The 20,234-nt window shown below is 42.0% G+C and overlaps 1 protein-coding gene across 9 annotated transcripts in view; it reads right to left on the bottom strand.

Moving 5' to 3' along the window:
- Positions 1–20,234, bottom strand: part of TLN2 (talin 2) — a 224,626-nt gene that overhangs the window by 45,968 nt on the left and 158,424 nt on the right. For all 9 annotated transcript variants that reach the window (XM_072871155.1, XM_072871160.1, XM_072871154.1 and 6 more), the window contains 12 exons: positions 17,397–17,486; positions 16,126–16,248; positions 14,671–14,814; positions 14,320–14,481; positions 13,046–13,186; positions 11,669–11,850; positions 10,433–10,565; positions 8,750–8,851; positions 5,809–5,979; positions 3,879–4,025; positions 2,908–3,009; positions 1,407–1,526 (listed from right to left, as the gene is read on the bottom strand). In XM_072871155.1, the coding sequence (XP_072727256.1) occupies positions 1,407–1,526; positions 2,908–3,009; positions 3,879–4,025; positions 5,809–5,979; positions 8,750–8,851; positions 10,433–10,565; positions 11,669–11,850; positions 13,046–13,186; positions 14,320–14,481; positions 14,671–14,814; positions 16,126–16,248; positions 17,397–17,486 (1,617 nt within the window). The remainder of the gene's footprint in view (positions 1–1,406; positions 1,527–2,907; positions 3,010–3,878; positions 4,026–5,808; positions 5,980–8,749; positions 8,852–10,432; positions 10,566–11,668; positions 11,851–13,045; positions 13,187–14,319; positions 14,482–14,670; positions 14,815–16,125; positions 16,249–17,396; positions 17,487–20,234) is intronic.

Here is a 20,234-nt window from a genome sequence, read left to right as displayed (position 1 = left end):
CAGGCAAGATAAAAAAGCATATATGTATTTGTAATTCATTAAAACATATAAGAGTATTTGTAATTCATTAAAACATATAAGATCAAAGGAAAGTGGTATAGCAAATAATTAAGTATTTTCTTTGTATTTGCAAGTTGTCTGTAAGTGAAAGCCCCAAGTAATTTAAGAGGTTCTGTCCCGGTCTATGGAATTGCCCACTATTATCGCAAGCTGTTTCTTTCTGAAGCTGGACCGAGGTTTTGACAAAAGGTTTATGTTCTTTGACAGGGTAATTCTTATAACAAGGCTTGTAGCATAAAAAGCCACACTTATGAAGTAAAATGTTACGTCTTTGGTGTAGTCCCTAAGTGTTGTTAAAAATCTCCCAATTCATAGGACTCGTAGGAGAAAACTTGTTCCGTGGACAATGCACACGTATCGAGAGCAACAGGAGGGCTGAAGAGAAACAGAAGCGAAGCCAGTTTGAAGTTCTGAACATTCACTGAAAACATTTTGTAGTAAACGTAGGAATTAGGATTCCTACCGTTATACACCCGTGCACATAAGCAGTGGTAAAACTGAGGTGTGTTATCAGTAAACATGTACTCCGTAGTACTATATGCAGCTCTGCCCCAACCTGTGAAGGCAGACTGAATAGAGCGTGTATTTGGAGGAGGTAAAGGTCAATATCAAAGACCAAAATAGATATCTCTCCACAAACTGTAAGAAGGAAACTACTTATGACACATAGGAGTAAATAACTGTTGATATTGTAAGATTTCATGGCATTTTGAAAAGACACACAATTTCACTACGCTCATCGGTCTCTTTCCGTCCAATGAAAACAAAGGCGGTAGAGTTTTTGTCTGGCTGCATACAGTTTGCGTCTTAAAGTCTGTTTTTAGCGAAAACAGAAGTAGATTGTAAAAGGGACAGATCTGTATAGCCAAAGTACGCCTATAATGTTGACTCGGTTCATGTCATGGTTTCAATCAAGTGATAGTAGGCCAAATGAATTTCTTCTGGGAACAGATGAGCTGTCCTGTCCCACATTTCAAGTGTCAGCAGGCCAGAGGTAGCACATCTGTTTGCCTATCAGATAGAGCACACATAGTATAGACAGTGCTTGCGTACAAAAGTGGCTAACAAAGCAAAGGCAGTGGAAACGCATTCACTGCATTCATTTTAGAATCATCGCAAAGACATTTGAAAGAAAACACATTACCCAACAGTTCGAAACCTATTATCTGTCTGATCATACAAGGGACGTATCGCATTTGGCAATGGCTGCAAGTGTGTTGCTGCAACCGAGCAAGGTGAATACCCCTTGTCACTTTGCTCTGTATTTATTGTATTCTCTACAGTAAAAGAACACCCATGTTGACACCACCGTGTACAGAGAATAAAGAGGTCTAAAAACTGCAGACCTCCTCTGGTTCTGCTGTAGCTGCAGCCATTCGGCCCTGGAGAGCCAAATGCCCATAGTCATTGGTCATTTGTGATGCAAGTCCTCCCAACTCTTCTGGGTTAGTAACCGACTTAGTCATCTGAAAAAAGAACACAGGCAAGAGAAAAAGAAAAATGACAGGCATGAGAATAATTTGTTAATACACTCCAGTTTAGAAGCACACTCATTTGTTTGGCCACACTGATGAAATGGGGTAAACCACTTGCCATGTAAGGGACCTGTCCTCCAGCAAGAATTCCAGGAGGAAACTCAAGCAAACATGCTTCATTAGAGTCACAGTAACCAGGCACTTGCAGAACATATGGAGTAATCAAAGAGCAGCAGTTAGAGCTGGTAATTCACTCTTTGACACAGTGGGGCAACAGGCCAGGTACACAGTTACTCAGACCAGGTGGGTAAGCAGGTTTTGCATGTCGCAGCCACCTTATTTTGTCAAAGGTGAGCTAGCCTACATCAGTCTCAGCTGGCATGGCATGGGAGCACAAAAATGGAAAAGATCTGAGGACCGATGCAAAACATGTCTAAGATATGGGAAGAGGACCAAGAAGAAACAGGTAGGACTACGCAGAACGCCTTGGCAGAACGTCAGTATAAATAACTAAATCTCTCTTTAGAAAAAGCCTACCTTTTAACAGAGATATTTCTTCTGTCTCCAATTTATGTTAGTAAAAGCCATGGAATTCCATCCTTGGGGCAAAACTAGTTTTAGACAAATTTATACTGTGTGCCAATAAGCTGCAATGTTGTAGTAGGTAGTAGAATCATCAACCTGTCTTGACTGCAACAGCAATCAATTTTGTAAAAAATCCTGTCTGTAGCATACATAAATAGTCCCCTTGCCTCTTGTAAAAACAAACAAGCAATGGAAGTACTCTTCAAAAGGCAAACAGGTTATAGTAAGCATTACTGTGAAACATGCGTTAGAAAATCTCGATTCAACAAGTGTCTTTTTTTCTTTTGTTAAACCCAGGTGAATCACAGAAATGCAAGAAAAGAACGTTTTGAGATGTTGATCTGCATTTATTTGTAAATATTACAGGGGTCTGAAAATATTGTTATTTCACAGGCTAAATGAAACAGTAAGTGTGAAAGGGTAATTGGAAATCATCAATAAACGTAAGGTGGTATTTCAGTGACAATTAAACAGGCTGATGAAAAAGTGTGTAGGTGAAATGGTTTCCTTTTATTTCTCATAGAAAATGAGCCAAATAAAAAGTTTTTGTGCAGAAGAGCCACAACACAATCCAACATTCCTCCTGCAGAGGGCCACCCCTGCAATGATGCCACTAAGATCCAAGAGTTAAATTGACAAAATCATCACTTCCTTTGCTTCATTATGCCCAAAGAGATAAGGTTATTGAAAATTAGCATTATCAAGAGTTTCACAATACTGTGCAAATCATTCCACATTCCTTATGTACGCAGAAGAGTGTGTACTTCGTTCTAACCAAATATCTTACCATTTCCTGTGCTGTTACAGCAATGGCTTTAGAATACTTCACCACAGTGGTCTGATAATCAACGAATGTTCCCTTGGGATCTGGAGGCGTACCTTCATCCAGCTGCAAGGAAGAGGGAAAAATACAGCAGAAATAATAAGGTCATAACCAATAGCATGCTTGACATGTAATAATGAAACAGTATTATGTATTCATTTTTATAATCTCCTCTCCCTCTCAAAATATGCAAGCGAAGACAGTACACTAGGATGTACAGAGAAGCTCAGAAAATACTTTAGCCCATGTTACAAGCACGGGAGACACGGAGAGTTTACAGTGCAGAGTTTTTGAGCGCAAGGTCAACTTCTCACACAAGGTCAAACCACCTGTGGTTCTTGGCTAGTGTGGAAAGGAATGTGCAACAGTTATGAACAAAACGTTCCCACAAGAAGATAATGTAAGATGCCTTTACATGGTAAAGGCTTCAATCCTGGACACCTTTAACTTGAAATAGGAAAAACCAATTATTTGGACTGAACTCATTTACATTTTGCAACTATACATTTCAGTAGAATACTTTACAAAACATAGCAGAACACTTCAGGCTTTGATATATTCTCTGAAAGTAGTTTGCTTCAAGGTTGGCCTGCTGATCATTTAGGAGACTAACATGACAGATAAGCAGGAAAATGAAGCAAAAATAAAAGGCCAGTTGACCTAAGATCGCAGTTAAATACCAGCATGTTACTGAATAAAAATATTTTGTAGTAATTCTACCACAGGTACCGCGTAGGTTGTTAACATGAGCGCCATTGCCCACACCAGTTTGATTTCACAATCTGCAAAATCAAAAAAATCTTTAGGTTTCCTATCATAGTGTGTCAGTTACCAACCATCGCTCAAGTGAATCAGCAGCAGCTCTTCCAATGCCCTGCAATGTGGATTGGCTTTCAAGTGCGAAACGAAAAGGGGGTCTGGATTTCTATGCTCACCTTGCTCATTGCCTCTGCTATTGAGTCTACCATACCTCCAACCATGCCTACTTCGCTTGCAGCTTCATTTAAGGTAACCATGATATCGTCCACAGCCTCTTTCATCAGTTGAGCAGCCTCAGTGATTGCATCGTGAGTATGGGATGCCTGGAAGACCGAAGATGAGAAAACAGAGATCATCAGAGAGCATTCTGTGCACAAAACAACGTGCGAATCAAAAGCGTAATTAATGAAGATGATACAATAAAAGCTCTAAAAATCCCCTTTCAGATCAAAAATGAGAAGCTAAATCTAACAGCAATGTCAACAGAACAAGTCTTGCTTAGACGAGAAAACATAGCGTCGAATACGAATCACTTAGAAAAGCAACAGGACCTTTACTAGAAAAAAAAATTATGTAAATGGCTCGTAGGTAACAGAATCAACAAAGATGAAGGAAGGCGAAAATAACACCAGACCGTGAGACACTCTTCCTCTGGCGAGGCGCGGCAGAGGAAGAAGCGTCACGCACCGACAGCTCTCTCTAAGGGCGTGCGGAGCGCGCCAGAAGAGCAGGTAGCACCGCGCGGGTGCCTTGGCGCGCTCCGCGCGCCTCTACTATGCAGGCGGCGTCGCGCGACGTTTTTCCTCCGGCGCGCTTCCCGCGCCTTCCTCGCAGCGGCGCTCGCGCGCCCCGCTTGTTTTCATGTCTTTTCGGTGTTTTAAATTGTATTTGTTCTAGGGGGGTTTTTTTGTTTTTTTTTGTTTTTTTTTTTGTTTTTGTTTTATGAGTTTTTCATTAGTATCCAAGCAGAATTTTTGAAGTCGGTTTTCAATTGAAGATAGAGGAATTTTTGTCTTCGGTGTTTTCATTTCCTGCTTTAGAAAACCGTTGCTGTGAAATAATTCGTTAGGAGTGTTTTCTGTTACAGTCGGTTTTGGCGATATTACATGACTGTGATATGTGTTCTCCCCTTATACGGCAGGCACCTCCTCTTGTTGTTCGTACGCCTCCTGGTGTCTTTTTTGAACGTCTTGACTTGGCACAGCCGCAGACCGCTGCACCGCCCGCTCTTACTTGTCCCTCCCTTACCGCTGATGAGCCGCGCCGGCGGCTCGCGACAGAAGGCCGCGCGGAGCACGGGAAAGGAACGTGCGGCGCGCGGCGCCGGCTGCGTCCCAGGGGCGCCGCCCCTACCCACCGCGCCACGCGCCGGCGCCCCTCAGACAAAGGCGCGCGCACCAAGCCCCCTGCGAAGCAGCGCGCGACGGCCTCCCCGAGGACAGGCGCGGGAATCGCGCCGCAAAAGGGCGGGAGCCGCCCGAGGGGCAAGGCAGCGCCGGAGGGGGCCGTGGCATGCGGGTAGGCACGGCAGGGGGCGGGCCCGGCGGTGCCGTTTTGCAATGGCACGGGGCGTGCTGTCACGCCCTCGGGGGCAGGACCGGGCGTGGCTGGGCCCCGGCCGGGAGAAGGGACGAGGTCCGGGGCGTGCACGCTCCTGCTGCAGTCGGGTGGCTTGTGGATGCTGCGCGCTTGCCCGTGGAGCTCAGCGGCAGAAAGCAGGCCCGGTCCTTTCCTCCTGGCGGCGTGGGGCGTCCCCCACCAGCATTAGGGCCAGGGGGCCCCCCGCCCATGTAGCAGACAGGTCCTGTCTTTTAACCCGTTGTTTGCTGTAGTAGTGCATAGATCGTTGCAGTCCGGCCCCGACTTTGTGTCTCTTGTGAACATGCTGTGAGCCAGACTGGAATCCTGTCTTCGACACGTGTTTCCATCCTCCCATGAGAGATGGCAGGAGAGCCGTCAACGGCATTTTCAGTGCAAACATATCCCTAAGCCATGCAAGAGGGCGGTGCTGGTTTTTTCTGCCCCCCCCCGCCCTCTCCCCTCACGCACCCACCCTCTCCCCTCGCCCCTCTCCAGTAGTCCCTTAGTTTCACATGACAACCGTACCTTGGGGTTTCCTCCCCCTTCTTTGGCGGCATACAACATCTGTAATGCAGATTCTGCTAGCGTCTTGCTCTGGTCCAACAGGGTCATCTGTTGCTGATGATCTAGTGTTTTGGATGCCATGCCAACTGCAGCTAAAACCAAGGGTTCGAAGTAACTTGCCAGCTGCGTTACCTAAGAAAGCCAGAACAACCACAGAAAGCCATTAACCCTGTTTCTCAGGTGTAACTGAGAGGAACTGTATTCCCTTGATTACCATCAGGCCGTGGGTTAGCTCAAGTAGCACACTGTCCTAGTGCTTCTAAGCTGTACAGCGTTTAGTTTGTATTATGTGCCCATGTGATTCTCTCTCCTCTCACCTTCAAATTCCTTGATAAAGCTATGTGTCTCCTCCCTCAGACGCACATGGTCCCTTGAGGTCAGATGTTTCAAAACTGTCACTGGAGCCGCACGCTACTTAGGAGCATCCTTGACAAGTGTGTCCTCCATACAAGGGAGGAATTTCTCAAGCTTCATTGCGGACGACAGATAACAAATGAGACCACGCTGGACTTGGACCACTCTGTTCACCTCAGGGACTGCTTGTATTCGCAACCTTTGCTCCCTAACCTCTCAAACCCTCTTCATCAGATTCCAGTGCAGACCTGGATGGTTCTCCGCTGGGTAAGACACCAGAATGGGTACAAGTGCTAACATTACCTCCGGACATGGTTCATCACTCCTGATGCATGAACGCTTCCCTAAGACAACCCTGCAGTGTTTCTTGCTGCTAAAAAGGACACTAGTGGTTAAGTGCTAGTCTGCAACCCAGTGTCTGGTATAGGCCAACAGGAACAGGTGTGCTGCATTTTTCCCTCAGTTAATTACTTGGGCTCAATACAGCGTTTGGAATATCTAAAGACAGTTCTGCTAGAGGCTTCTGTTGCTATGTTTTAGTCTTCATAAATACATGGAGTCAGCTCTCCATTTTCCTCAGTTTCTGATCTGATTTACACTTGTTCTGAGGAAACATCTGCTTTTGGCTATACACATACTTTAAGAAAATAAGCAAATATTATCATATGGATGAATATTTTTACAGTCTACCTGTCATCTGATGCATCTTCTACAAAACCACAGCAGCACTTGGTTCCTGTCAGAAATCCATGAGACTTTGCTTTTACAATTTTTACGGGATGCTAAAACCCTGTACTGCTTTGGGCCGATTACTCCACAGAACATGCACAAATAGCCCACTGTGGCTACAGTGTACCATCTGGTACACCTGAAGCCTCAGAAGTTCAAGTGTGTATACATTTGCAGGGGCTATAAGCAGCTTTTGAAGACTGGCACGGGGAAGAAAAATAGCAGTACTTCATGTGCAGGAAAAGATATTGAAAGGTTTACTCGATCTAAATGACTATGTGGATAGCTAAGAGCCAATAAAATTTTAAGACTTAGTCAGACTTCTTTTTCTATTTTGTTTCTCAGGGGATTAAAGTAAAAAAAAAAAGGGGGGGGGGGAAATTCAATAATAGGAATGATTTCACAAACATTAGGTCTTTTAAACTGTGTCAAAGTAAACAGCAGGAATGGTTTCTTCTGCATTCAGTAGGAAAACAGGCTCAAGAAAAGTGCTGTTGACTTTGGTCAACATTTACCTAACCAGTGGGAGGAGGAATGTGACTCCCTAACTACCTGTATCTTAGCAATCCTGATTTGTTGTGTGCCTCAAAGGGCTGGGTAAACTGAGAATCAAAACTGCCAATAGTTGAGATGTTATGAAATATTTGATGGTTATCCAAAGCTAAACGGAATTACTTGGGTACAACTCTGGAAGAGCTCTCACGCTAACAAAGTGATTCTTTTCCAGTATTAAATGCACCAACACAGAAAACTTGTATTTATTTTTCTCTCAAGAATATACTGTAGGATGAGGAATTACTATCTGAGAAGCTACTAAAATCTTGTAATAACCACAGTAAATAAAGCACACTTCTGCTACCTGTGTTGTAATGTTTCATTTTTGGACAGAGATCTAATAAGCACAAGACCTGCCATACTTACGCTCCACATAACAGAGGGACATGCTTACACAATGCTTACAATAGAATGCAAGATTGTTATAAGCCTTTCTTCCCCCCCAACCCCTAAAAATTTGCAGCAGGGGCTGAAACTCACAGTAGTTCAAAATCACTAATTTTTTCCCAATAAAGCTAACACTCCCTCTATAATCAATGGAGACAGAGCGCCTCACCCAGAACGTAGAAAGCAGGCACATCACACTCCTCCTTTGAAACCACAGTCTAAACCTCCCTCTCCTCAGACTATAGAAGCTGCTTCAGGAGATGGGCCTCCATAGGCCAGAGGTAACCTCTGTGCGTATCCCACACTTTCCTCCTCACTTTGTCATGAGCTGGCCAAGAAATGGAGTAGCGTGTTTTATGCAAGGACCTCAGATCAGCATAGGATCTGACAAACCTTTGCCAGACTTCATCAGCTGGCCAAATTCTGCTATATGTACATATTCGAACTATAACTCTGTGACCTGCCAAACAAGCCTGGAGTGTGATGGGCCCCAGGTCCTGCAGTGACCTTTAACACAGCACAAGAGACAGAAGAATTTACACATATGTACAGCTACTGACTGCAACAGCCAGAGGTAGGGAGACATATAATGTGCTCCACCCTTCCATCTTTGCTTTTCCCTCCCTTTTCTTCATTTGTCCTTTCTCCGCAAAGCTGCCCCTCACCAAAAACCTCAATGAAAATATCCTTCTGATGGTCAAAACATAAATAAGTTTATTTGGTCTCAGCTCCAAGTATTTGGAAATCCCAGATCTTTCCTCCTTCCATATACTTTGTTCTGCTCTTTTGTAGGAAGTAAAAAAGCTACTAAATCATGGTCTTCCCTCACATCCAGCTGTCCGAGATTTCAAATACCTTCATAATGGTAGGACAGTACCTTGTGCCCAAGCTGAGCTGCCTCTCCCCGGGCTGCAGTAGCTATGGGATCAATGAGGTGGCCAATTTCCTGGACGACTGATGTCAGCTGCTCCTGTAGAGCCTAATATAAAGAGAAATTGTCAGTTACTATCACAGCTGTTCTTTTATCAAGTTGTACCATACCACAACAATCATCCTCAGATCAACCAACATACTCAGAATGCTGTTCAAATAACCCACTACAGTAGGATGCAGAAATCCACGCTGTCGGCTTTCTTTACATACTTGCTCATTTCTTCTCCTTTACCCTCTTTTGACAAGAACCCTGAGATAGGTCTGCCCCTCTTTAGATTTATATGGCAAGTCTGGGGAGAGAGGGGGGAAGATGGCTCCCTCCTACTCCAGCTGACAGTAGCAAACTTGGGAGTAGGTGTCCTTTCTCATTGCAATGTGACACCCCCTCACCCAAACTATTCTTGCCCTGCCAAAGATTTAGTATCACTGCAACGATCAGAGAAACCAGCGGGAGCTCCAATTTAAATATGAAGAAATATTCTTCAAAGCAGACAATACAGCACAAGAGCAAAAACCTCTGCTGTAGACTGATGCTAGCAGGAGAAATTCACCCATAAGGAAAGACAAAGGAAAAATATGACATCTTTGAGGGACAGAGATGTGGACTGACCTCCTGAATACTGTCTGCGGGACAGGAGCATAAGAATAGCATATTACTGGGCTCGTCAAGACATAAATACTGGCTTTTAATTCAGAGCCACTTAATGTCTTGCCAGCTGCTGGGATTTAGCTCACTCTCATGAAATGCAAGAGAAAATAAATACTATTTTTGCACTTCATTACATTCTTGTACTGCTTTATCAATAACTGCCATTTTCAGTAACGTTTATTTCAGTTTGACATGGTGTCTAAGATGACTTCATTATTTAAATAGCAAAGAATTATATCTATGACATATTTCCCGTAGTAACTTCTTTTGTATAGCTTCATTTAGTCCAAGATGTTTGTAGTATGCAGCCTTACAGCCCAAAGAAACCACTGGAATACACAAATAAACATGCAATTTCAGGAAGCAATAGTACAGAAACACACTAAATCCAAGCTGAGAATCTGATCATGAGTTGCTGACTTTTCGTAGGCAGTCTGGCATGATGGCCCTTCCTCAATCAGATAAAGGCTGAAATAGCATAGGATTGGTCTACATTACCACAGGGCAGAGTGGGGGGGAAGGAAGCTTTTTTAATGAGAACGTATCAACATCAACTCTGTTATTTCACTTATTTAAACACAAAATAGGCATTACAAAAAATGACATAGACATTTACATCACCGGACTTCTAGTAATACATTAGTTTCAGAAACATCCTGACTGCCACATGGCAAGGCACCAGAGAAACACTATCAGTTGGTCACATCAGCACAGGAAGTCAGAGTAATATGTGGGTGGTGGTTAAAAACAAGTACTTTCACCCCTACTTTTGCCCGGTGATTCTGGTATCTTTACAGAAGTGATACACTTTGGCCGGCACGCGATTTTGCCTAGAAAGATTCCAGTAAGAATACTTCTCCCCGCACTGGTAGATTGTGTTGAGTGCTCAGCTCCAAATCTTCAAATGGAAAGAAAAGCAGCAGGGTAAGTGAGGCTGCTCAGCATTACTCTTCTTTGTTCCTGTGCTATCTCCCTTACCTCAACTGAGATGTCATCCCTGGTGGCCAGACTCTGACTGACGGCTGCAAGGGAGGCCTGCTCAATGTCTCTGATGCATCTGTTGATCCCATCAATGGAGAAATCACATTCTCGCTGGCCTGGGGCCTTGTCCCTGAAAGACAGGGATAGTAAGCTGAGCATGGTAGGAAGGAGGCAGGCTCTTTCATGAATGCACACAAGTGTACTTCATTACCTGACAATACATAAAGCACACAGAAGGAGAGCAACAAGGACAAAAGTTAGCTTTGTTCTGCCTATGGGATTTTGATGTATGTACAAAGTACTCTGCACACTTTCATACACACACACACACACACATTGCTCCTCTCTTAATGATTAGACAGAAAAAAAATTGTTGCCTCAGAAGAAAAGTGCAAATTCCACCTCCTCGCGATGGCCAGACTGGCCCAATAATGAAGGTCAACATGAAAATGCAACAGATACCAGGAAAAAATATTCATGTTTCTGTACAGTGTGATTGATTGTCTCAGAAAACAATTCCTTAGGTATTAGGCGTTGCGTTCAGTCCAAGGTATCTTTTAACAAAGGTTAGTTTCCGAGTACTTTGTTGTGACATGCAGCCTGCTATTTCAGTACAATCATTATCAAAGATCAACGAAACTGTAAACACTCCTTAGTTCACTGTTTTCATACGATTTTGATTTAATCAATATTCAGAGGTTAAGTATAGAACTACACTTTAACATTTTCAGTGAGAAAGGGATAGACAGGTTTAGTTCAAAAAATAAAGAATATTCACTTCTTGCTACAGCATTCTTGCAACTAAACCAAGAACACTATAGTAAAGAATAGATAGCAAAGGTAATTTATACACTGTCTGCCCACCTTAAAAAAAAATGCTGTTTTCCACACACAATATGTTGGTATGTGATCTGAATGGAGGTAATATTAGCTACATTTTTTTTATTCTACAGTGTTCTCTACTACGTTTACCTTAAACTGAATCGGAGGTGGACCACGGAAGGAGAACAGAATACAAACAAAGAACAACCCTATGCTGCAGAGTGCTGCAGTCATGAATTATGATTAAATACCCAGCATAGCTGGGGAGATATTGTGCATCACAGAATAAATAATTTCCATTAGCAAAAAATACCACAGTGCTACTAGCTGTACGGTATTATTCTTTACGAATGGCTGCTCAATTATTACGGCTTAAATGTGGACACAAAAAAGTTACTACAGAAGACATACCTGATAGAGGTGATTAGGCTCTTGATAGAATCTGAGACAGTATGGGAATGCCCAGCTAGTACAGACCATGTAGGAGGGTCTTTTGGATTGATAGCCAGAGAACGAGCAGTTTTGATCAATAAAGACGAGCTCTCCAACATTGTTTTAGCAGAAACTAGAATTGGTTCCTGTGCTCGTGATCCCTGTGGTCAGAAAGGTACAAGAACACAAAGAACATTTAAATAATTATTTGAGTTCATCCACACTTTCTATTCCTAAAAATCTGTTTAATTAACAGCATTAAAATGGCATTATCATTTCTCATATCATACTATCGTATTCACAGACAGTCAAGACGGAAATAGTACTAAAATCATCACGGTCCAACTGTTTCCTCTGTAACATACTTAAGAAACACTTTTCAAGTTTAGAAAGGCACCATCCAGCTGAGAAACAGGAGAAAACAATGACACTTGTCTAATCATAGACTACGGACATATCATGGAAAATAAACTCTATTTGTCACAAAACTTGCAAGATCCAACCAAGTGTGCTCTTTTCCAAGGAATTAGTTGGACTACGACACTCTAATTGGGTGATCATCTCTGTATCTATTTTATTGCCAGTAATCTGGTAAACCCAGGTACCACAGCCCTAGAGGACAGGCTTAAATTTCAGTTACAGTGCCACAAATTTAAGATTGCAACAGTTACTGCATCACCTGATATTGCCAGCTGGAACGGAGGCTGCCAAAAGCAGGAAGGAGCAGTTGGAGAGTCAGTAACAATACATGACCTCTACTTCCAAGCTTTTATGAAGCTTGAAGGATTTATTATATTATTTCCCCCCCCCAGCCCCCCCCGAAAAAAACCCCTTTATTAGTTACTTTAAATACTATTCTGTTGTAGTTACAGGGGTTGAGGATGGAGAACTCAGGAAAAAATACAGAAGGCCCACAGAAAGTTATTCTTCCCAGAAAACCTCCTCCTTGTCATCATGACTTAATCATTTTTGGAAGGGAAAAACCCCAGCGACGTCCCTTCAGTCCTTTTCAGAACTAATTAGGTTCCATTTTTTAAAACTGCTCTTGAGGGAAAAAGGGATATTTATTACTTTATCACATGGAAGAATCCAGCTAACAAGACATGCGAGTCACCTGTACTGTATCACTTTACTAACAGGAGACTGGCAGCGCTTACTGCAGCCTAAGTAGTTTTATCCTACTGGTGCAAAATTCAAGGTCAGAGGTTAAGCGAAAGACAGGAGAATGCCCTATGTACACCCAGGAACACAGAGACATTTCGGGGTCAGCCTTTAAACTCACTTCCTCTCTCCCAACACATGATTAATTAAACATTTTCAAATTTTTCAGGGTGGAAGTGCAACATCCTGCCTTACCTCAGTGCTGATCTGTGCTGGTATGCTGACAAATTCTGGATTTGAAGCAAACGCTGTCAGATTTTCCACAGCCTCTATCAAAGGTGCGGTAGCAATTCTGCACTTGTTGCGGTTCTCTTCAGAGAAATCACCATCCAGGGCCTGGAAATTAAATCATGATTGAGTTCTGTCTGAATGGGTTTCTTTGCAAAATTGAAGGAAGATGGTTTAACTCTTCATAGCTTTAAACTGTTGTGTGCTTATGACATGTGAGAGTTCCTCCACAAACAAGGCTGATGCAAGGAATGTGATCCTTTAAGCATGTGTTTCTTTAGTTAGCTGGTTATTGACCCTAAACTCAAAACTGCTGCTTTGCTTCACAAGACTAAATAAAGGTCTTCTATCATTGCACTCTGGTGACTCTCATAAATAGTGTCTCAGCACCTCATGCTCCAAAGTGTGGAAGTGGCTGACAAGGTGGTTCTTTCCTATAGGCTGTTTTAATTCTTTTTTTTTTTTTTTTTTAAGCAAACCAGTAATTTATTGCTCTCATTTTCACATAAGTCAACTGATCGCTTTCATAATCTCATAGGAGAGATTTCAATATGAAGGACCTTCTCTGTAATGTAATAGAACCTTCCAGTCCTAAGAGCCTAATTATTTTAAAAGACTTTCAGTAGCAGACCAGCTAATGGCTTCCAGAAGGGTTTAGAATCCTAAGTCCTCTACGGCTTGACAAGTAGTATTTCTGCTTGCATGAGGAAAAGTTACCTGCCAAATTGCAGGCAGGTATCTGGAAAATAAAAGATTACTATTAACAGGAGACTATTAAACAGCAGCAACATAAATGGCTTCTGTTTGGTCCCCAGTGTTATTTGTTTCTATTTTTTCTTTTATAAACATGGTAAAGCTGTCAGAAATACCTCCACGAACCTCCAGATACCGAGCAATGTAACACCATTAAAAACCTTCACATTCAGTTATTTGCAAATTATTCTCATGGTGCAAGCTCATTAAGTACATCAACACAGAGGTGTCTCATACTGGATGGGCCAGCTGTCTCTCCTAACACTAGTATTACCCTATTCTTTCCATCTTGACTACGACACAGTTATACCACTGAACCTGTTTTCCAGTTAAGGTCTTCAAAAATGTAATTAATGATTTCTTAAACCATACGTGTCACAGAAGGTAAAAAGATATTTCTAACTGTTCTGATTCTGTCTCAACAGGGAAAAAAAAAAAGAAATAAAAACACAAAGGAAGAAGGAAGCACAATTAAGCAGCATTTGTACCTTGATAGTTTTAACCAGGTTAGCAGTGCTGTTTGCAACTTCCTTGGCAGACTGCACAAAGTGTCTCTTGGCAACAGGATTTGCTGTCTTTGATGAAGCAATGCGACAAGCATTGCACAAAGCAGAAGTATGTTTGGCCACAATTGTGGCAGCTGATAATACCTGTAAAAATAGATGGCACAAACCAAGCAGATTGTCAAAGGAGCATAACAGTTACTATACTCTAGCTCTGCAAAGTTGGAGTTCAAAGCCATGCAACAGTTTCAAACCAAAACTCCTTTGCTTGGTCACAAATAAAGCGAAGTCACATGTCCTAACAATGACTGCCTCACTGCAGTCCTCTGGAATCACCTGTGATGGGCTGCTTGCTGGATCTACCAAATTCTGGCAAGCCATCTGGATTGCTTGATTGGCTCTGGCAAATTGAATTGGGTCAACAAGACCCTGCTGACCAGCCTGACTGTTCGGATCTGAGATGCCAACCAGGTATGCAGCCTAGAAACGGAGAAAGGAAGAAAACAATCCTAAGAAACAATGCTAAATCCGTCTTGGTTCTTTGATAAGCTTGCCATATGTCATACCACATGGTGGTCAGAGATTATCCAGAAATTATACTGTGAAGTACTATTACCATTTTTTTTTAGTAATAAATCTCCAGCATTCTCTGAAACCAAGAACACTTACCCTTTAGACTTGTGAAATGTATTTAGTCAAAACAAAACTCTCCACTGTTTAAGCAGCTGGTATCCCCGGAAACGTTATTTTTCACTTGCATAGCCAATGGAAAGAGCTTTAATGGTCACAAGCATCAGCAAATTATTTACTGGATTAGCCACAGTTGGAGGTGGTGAGGGTTTTCGTCAAGCCTGACTAGAAAACCAATTCACAGCAAATGCACTACTGCTGAGTGTAGGACCCATCAAGTCTGCAGTTGCTGGTCTCACTGCAGCTCAAGATGTCTGATGGCCAAACTTACTTTCTTTCTCAACTAAATAAAAGTTTTATGCCTCTCAACAAGGAGAAATTGTCTGAACTGTCAAAACAGTATCTGAAGATTTCTTGATGAATTTCCATTACAGATACAACTATCTGTCACCTTGATATGCCAAGTAAGGCAATGCAGGTTAGATGTGGAGGAGATTAAGCCCGGACTGAGACATTCCATATTTGGGGAAATCAAGAAGCGGTTTCCAGATGCAAAGCATGATCCCGCACAGCCAAATCCTTCACTGAAGAGGCTGTATCAGCTTTCAAGAGTTCAAGTCACCCAGTTATCAGATCGATAAAACCACAGCGACCAGTTCCACACTATATTTGTTGTAGTAGCTTAAGAATTTCAGTTATTCCAAAAGTATCTGAAGAGCCGAAACAGGTTGCTTATTATTTAAAATCTCTGAACTTAGTAGTGCTCCTTATGAATTTTTACAAACTAAGTCAAACTTGATCCATTAATTTTAACTGTGGCTGTTTTTTCTGCGTTTCTCTATGATGTAATAGTTCAGAGCTTGAGCTGCAAACATGAATTCCATACGCTGCAGCTCTGACATTTGCTTTATCCCCAGAAAAGTTTCCTTCTTGATGTCATTTCCCTTCCTTATAAAATATGCATGTTATTGCACTCTGCTGCTTCCACAATGTACAGCAGTGTATGCACAATTTCTGTGGATCTACACAGAACACGCCGCATAGTACAAGGTCATCATTTGTTTGGCCACAAGGAAATGAATCTCAGATTTACACATGCACAATATGAGCTTTCTAAAAAAATTAAAACATATACTTGCGTTACAGACTTCAGTAGCTTACCTGAGCTGCTGCCTCTGTGAGGCCACAAAGAGCCTTGGATGCAACTCCAACACATTCTCCAAAGACTAAAAGATCCCCAGTTTTTGCATTCTGGGAAATGCCCGCCATTGATTCTCCAAGAACCTCAGAAATTAAAAAAGAAAGTTACCTTCCCAATATGCTTCCCTGCCACTCAAAGGCAAGTGTTTCCTGGCCTTGAGCCAGTTCTGGCCAACAAACCTCTTTGACTTGGCTTCCAAAAATTTTAGCTAGTTAACGACTTCACTGAATTGGGCTCGTTCCTCTGTGTGGCATAAGGGATAAGGCATGCGGATCAACACTGGATTGACAGTGCATAAACACTATTGTAGCGCAAATGACTACGAGGATACAGAATTAACCCTCATTATTTTTGCTATCATCCACTCGTCATCACAGCTCGTCTGGCGCTAGGTACATTTCACAGACTGCAGAACATGACAACCAATCCCACAGCTGCTGTCGACACACCTGGGATCTTCTTTGCCCCCAAACTTACTGAAACTCAGTGGAAATGAAATTGCATCTAGTCTGCTGGAACCATCTGAATGTCAGAATACACATGAATTCCCACAGTGTCTCCCACTGAATTAAGTTTATTTTCTTTTAAAATTCAAAACAAGACCTGACTGCAGTAGAGCATTAGATGCAAGATGACATGCACATCCATTAAGCACTTTCTCTTTTAGAGAAGGAAGGATCTGAGACAATTCCAACACATCAAATAATAAGGACACCAAAAGCAAAGCTTCAAAGAAAGATGTATAGCATGGTATGTTTAAAAATAACTTAAGAGATTTCACACAGATTTTCTGATGTGCTGGAATATCTGGACTGCTCAGGCATTTCTCTAAGCTGTTTTGCACAGAACGATACAACAATATTTCATTGCCAAGCCTCCCATTTACGCTTTGGGCCGTCCTAACATAGCTGCAGTCAAAATATATCACGAAAGTATGACATGCTGTCTAATTCACAGGAGAGGAAGGGAGAGGGGGAGAGAAACTTTAACGGCATTGCATACCAGTCACTTAATTAAAAACTTCTTACCGAGGCAATATGCCTTCTAAGTGACCAAAAACTGAAATCACCTCTAAGAGACCTATATCAGGCTGACTTTTATCAAGGAATGCAGCATACATTTTAGCTATAAACACCATGCTGTGTTTCTAACATGTTTGATGTGCATGTGGAAACTTCCAATAATCAAAACACACTTTACAATTGGCAGAGAGGTGGGAAAAGGAAATTACCTTTGAGTTTTCCATTACGCCCTCAATACAATCAAAATATGAGAGATCGCTCACAGGTTCATTGGGGTTATCCAGCATTCCCTTAACTGTCTGAAATAATGAAAGATACTCTGATTATTGACAGAGCCTGAAATACTGAGCTGATAACATCATAGACCATCACAACTATCCTGCTTATACCAGTGTAATCTTACAACTTTTGTCTCCAGCAAGCAGACAAAAATACACACTCACCGAGGGCTCATATACAGATGAGTGTGCTACACATTAAATGCTACCTTACATTAACTGAACTGCAGTAACTACACATTGTGCACCACGAATCTGTTGGAAGTATAGGCTAATGTGGTTTACCTTGTGTTTGTGAGGAGTGATTTAAGGTCAGTTAGCAATGCTCGGCTGACATGAGGTAGTCTGGTTTTCTGTCAGTTGTCAACAGTCTAATACATGTTTTCAGTACTATTTTACATTTCATAAATGGAATTACAAGAGCGATAGGAAAACCAGCTACCATTTGTTGACTACTGTCTAGAGACACAAAGGGCTGCCAAACTAAGTGCAAGTCAGCCACCTGCCTGCCTCTTACTACTGTCAACAGATTCCACCAACATAGCTCCCTCTGCCAGAAAACTACATATACTAGTTGGGTTTAATTTCTTTTTCTGAGGTGATTCTGATTTCTGGAAATAACAACATGAAAGTCAGTCTCATATTCATTGAGAAGAATCAATGCATTTAGATAACAAAACTTGTAAAAAGCTGTAAAATGCAGGAGACTAATTATCTTATACGCAAAATATCTGCAATATGCCTTTTCCGTTTGGAGGAACACTATTTTCTGCCAAACACCAGGTACAAAAGACTGTTAATCTTTCTGATGAAAATGAAATCAGTAACTATAGAAAGATACTAACATATATATCTGATGTTTGCCTTCCACCTGAAGGAAATTTAGGCATGATTTTAAACCCTCAGACTTTTCTCATACTAAACTCCTAACATTGACACACCTACAATATTTTTAACAGCTCAGCTATTGCTTTTTAAAAGCTACAGTCTAACTTAAATTCTTACAGCAATTAAACTGGGAGAACAAGGTGATGTGAGGAAGAAGTCATATCTAGAAAACAGTTTCCAGCTGCCTTTTATCTCTTTCTCAGTTCTCACAGACATTGCAGCAACTCTTCATTGTTGTGCTCCATCTTTAAATAACAACTTGTAAAACAAACAATGTTCCTGCAGTACTTGCACTACTATGGAGACAGAAGCCCTCGGAACGTAAGGGAACAGAATAGCGAAACACAAGCCAGCACAACTTCCCACTGACATCTGTTTGCTATTACTGTAACACCTTTGTTAATCCTTTCAGCTGAAATTCTGCGCAAGTTTAGCTATCGCATTGGAGGTCATACAATAAGGTCCCCTCTAAACACAGTTTTCCAGAGTCTCCAGGGAAGACTACAGAGCATACCAACAGTCTTATCAAATCCAAGCTGAGACACACTCTGTCTACAGAAAAAACACTTTTTAGTACTTTTAAGAAGCCTTGGGGAGACTAGAAATAGTAGGCGATGAATTTGGAAAATGAAGGGAAGAGGTAAGAGCTTAATCATTGTAAAGAGAAATTGAAAGTTAAGACTACTAAAAATGCTTTCCCCAAAATTTGATAGGTTCCTCAGGTCACTTTGATACCACTCTCCAGTCTGGTTTCAGGACTAGGTAGTTTTGCCTCCAGTCTGGTTTCAGGACTATGTAGTTTTGCCTCAGTTTCCCTTTTCTCAGAAATTAATCTAATTTCATACACCCAGGCCTTTCTCACCTAACTGTCCCTCTCAGGCAAATGTTTCCTGAAGTTCAAGATGCTACAGATCTTCTTCTGCCCTTCTTGGGCTCTGCTTGCAATCCATGCAAGCCATACTATTGGCACAGAACCCTCTGCCATGGCTCCTTAAGGGTGTTCTGCCCTACATTTCTGCCTGGAGCTCTCAGTTTTCTGTGGCTCATTAGCTGGGAATTCTGACCTTTCACATCCCTGCTGTTTGGCAGATTAGTTGCAGCTCTTCCCATTACCCTTTCAGGAAGTCCTGAGAAATAGTGCTGCATTCCCCCTGCTTGCTCCACCCCTACATTCTGCAGTGATTTCAGGCAGCCATTACATTACAGCCCAATTTCCAGTTTTCTCTATTATTTGGACTTGCTGCCACTCCCCACCAAGGGGAGAACACTTCTGAGCTCAAGAAGCTAAGAATTCAGAAGTACAAAGCAGCTCCTAGGCAAACTCCTACCAATATTTTGGGATGATGACTGTGGACTTGCATATTACAAAAGCTCACAATATCCTGGAATGCACTGCAATGACCTTCGTATCCTTTTGATAGGGCTAGAAATAAAGGAGTAGAAAGGGGTAGAAATAAAAAGCTTGAAGGAGTTTTACGTTCTCTACACAGGCCAGTCATCCCTTGATATTCTGACCTTGACAGCAAACAAACATCTAGTTTAATTAAAAGATGCTATTTCCTACTATTGTAAGCAGCTGTCTCTGTGATCAGTGCACAGCCTTAGAATTAGGTCTTTCAACTGACCTGCTACCCACTATTTAGCCAGACAAATGTTTCATTCATGAACCAGAACGTACCTTGCAAAAACCTGTATTGACACACTTGTCGTATCAGCTTGGCTGTGACAAAGCAGATACAAGGCATCAAAAATCTACACTAAGAAATGGCAGGGAGCGACAGGTTAACAGATGGTAAATGTCATCCTAAAGTGGGATATCAGTAACACCATCTTATAAGCAGGAAAATCAAGATACTGCAGCTCCTTCTAGTGCACTGCTGG

Source organism: Ciconia boyciana, chromosome 8 (genome assembly GCF_034638445.1).
Source record: "Ciconia boyciana chromosome 8, ASM3463844v1, whole genome shotgun sequence".
In the NCBI taxonomy this organism is placed as follows: domain Eukaryota; kingdom Metazoa; phylum Chordata; class Aves; order Ciconiiformes; family Ciconiidae; genus Ciconia; species Ciconia boyciana.
Note: the sequence above shows the minus strand (reverse complement) of the source record. Positions and strands in the feature narration are given on the sequence as shown.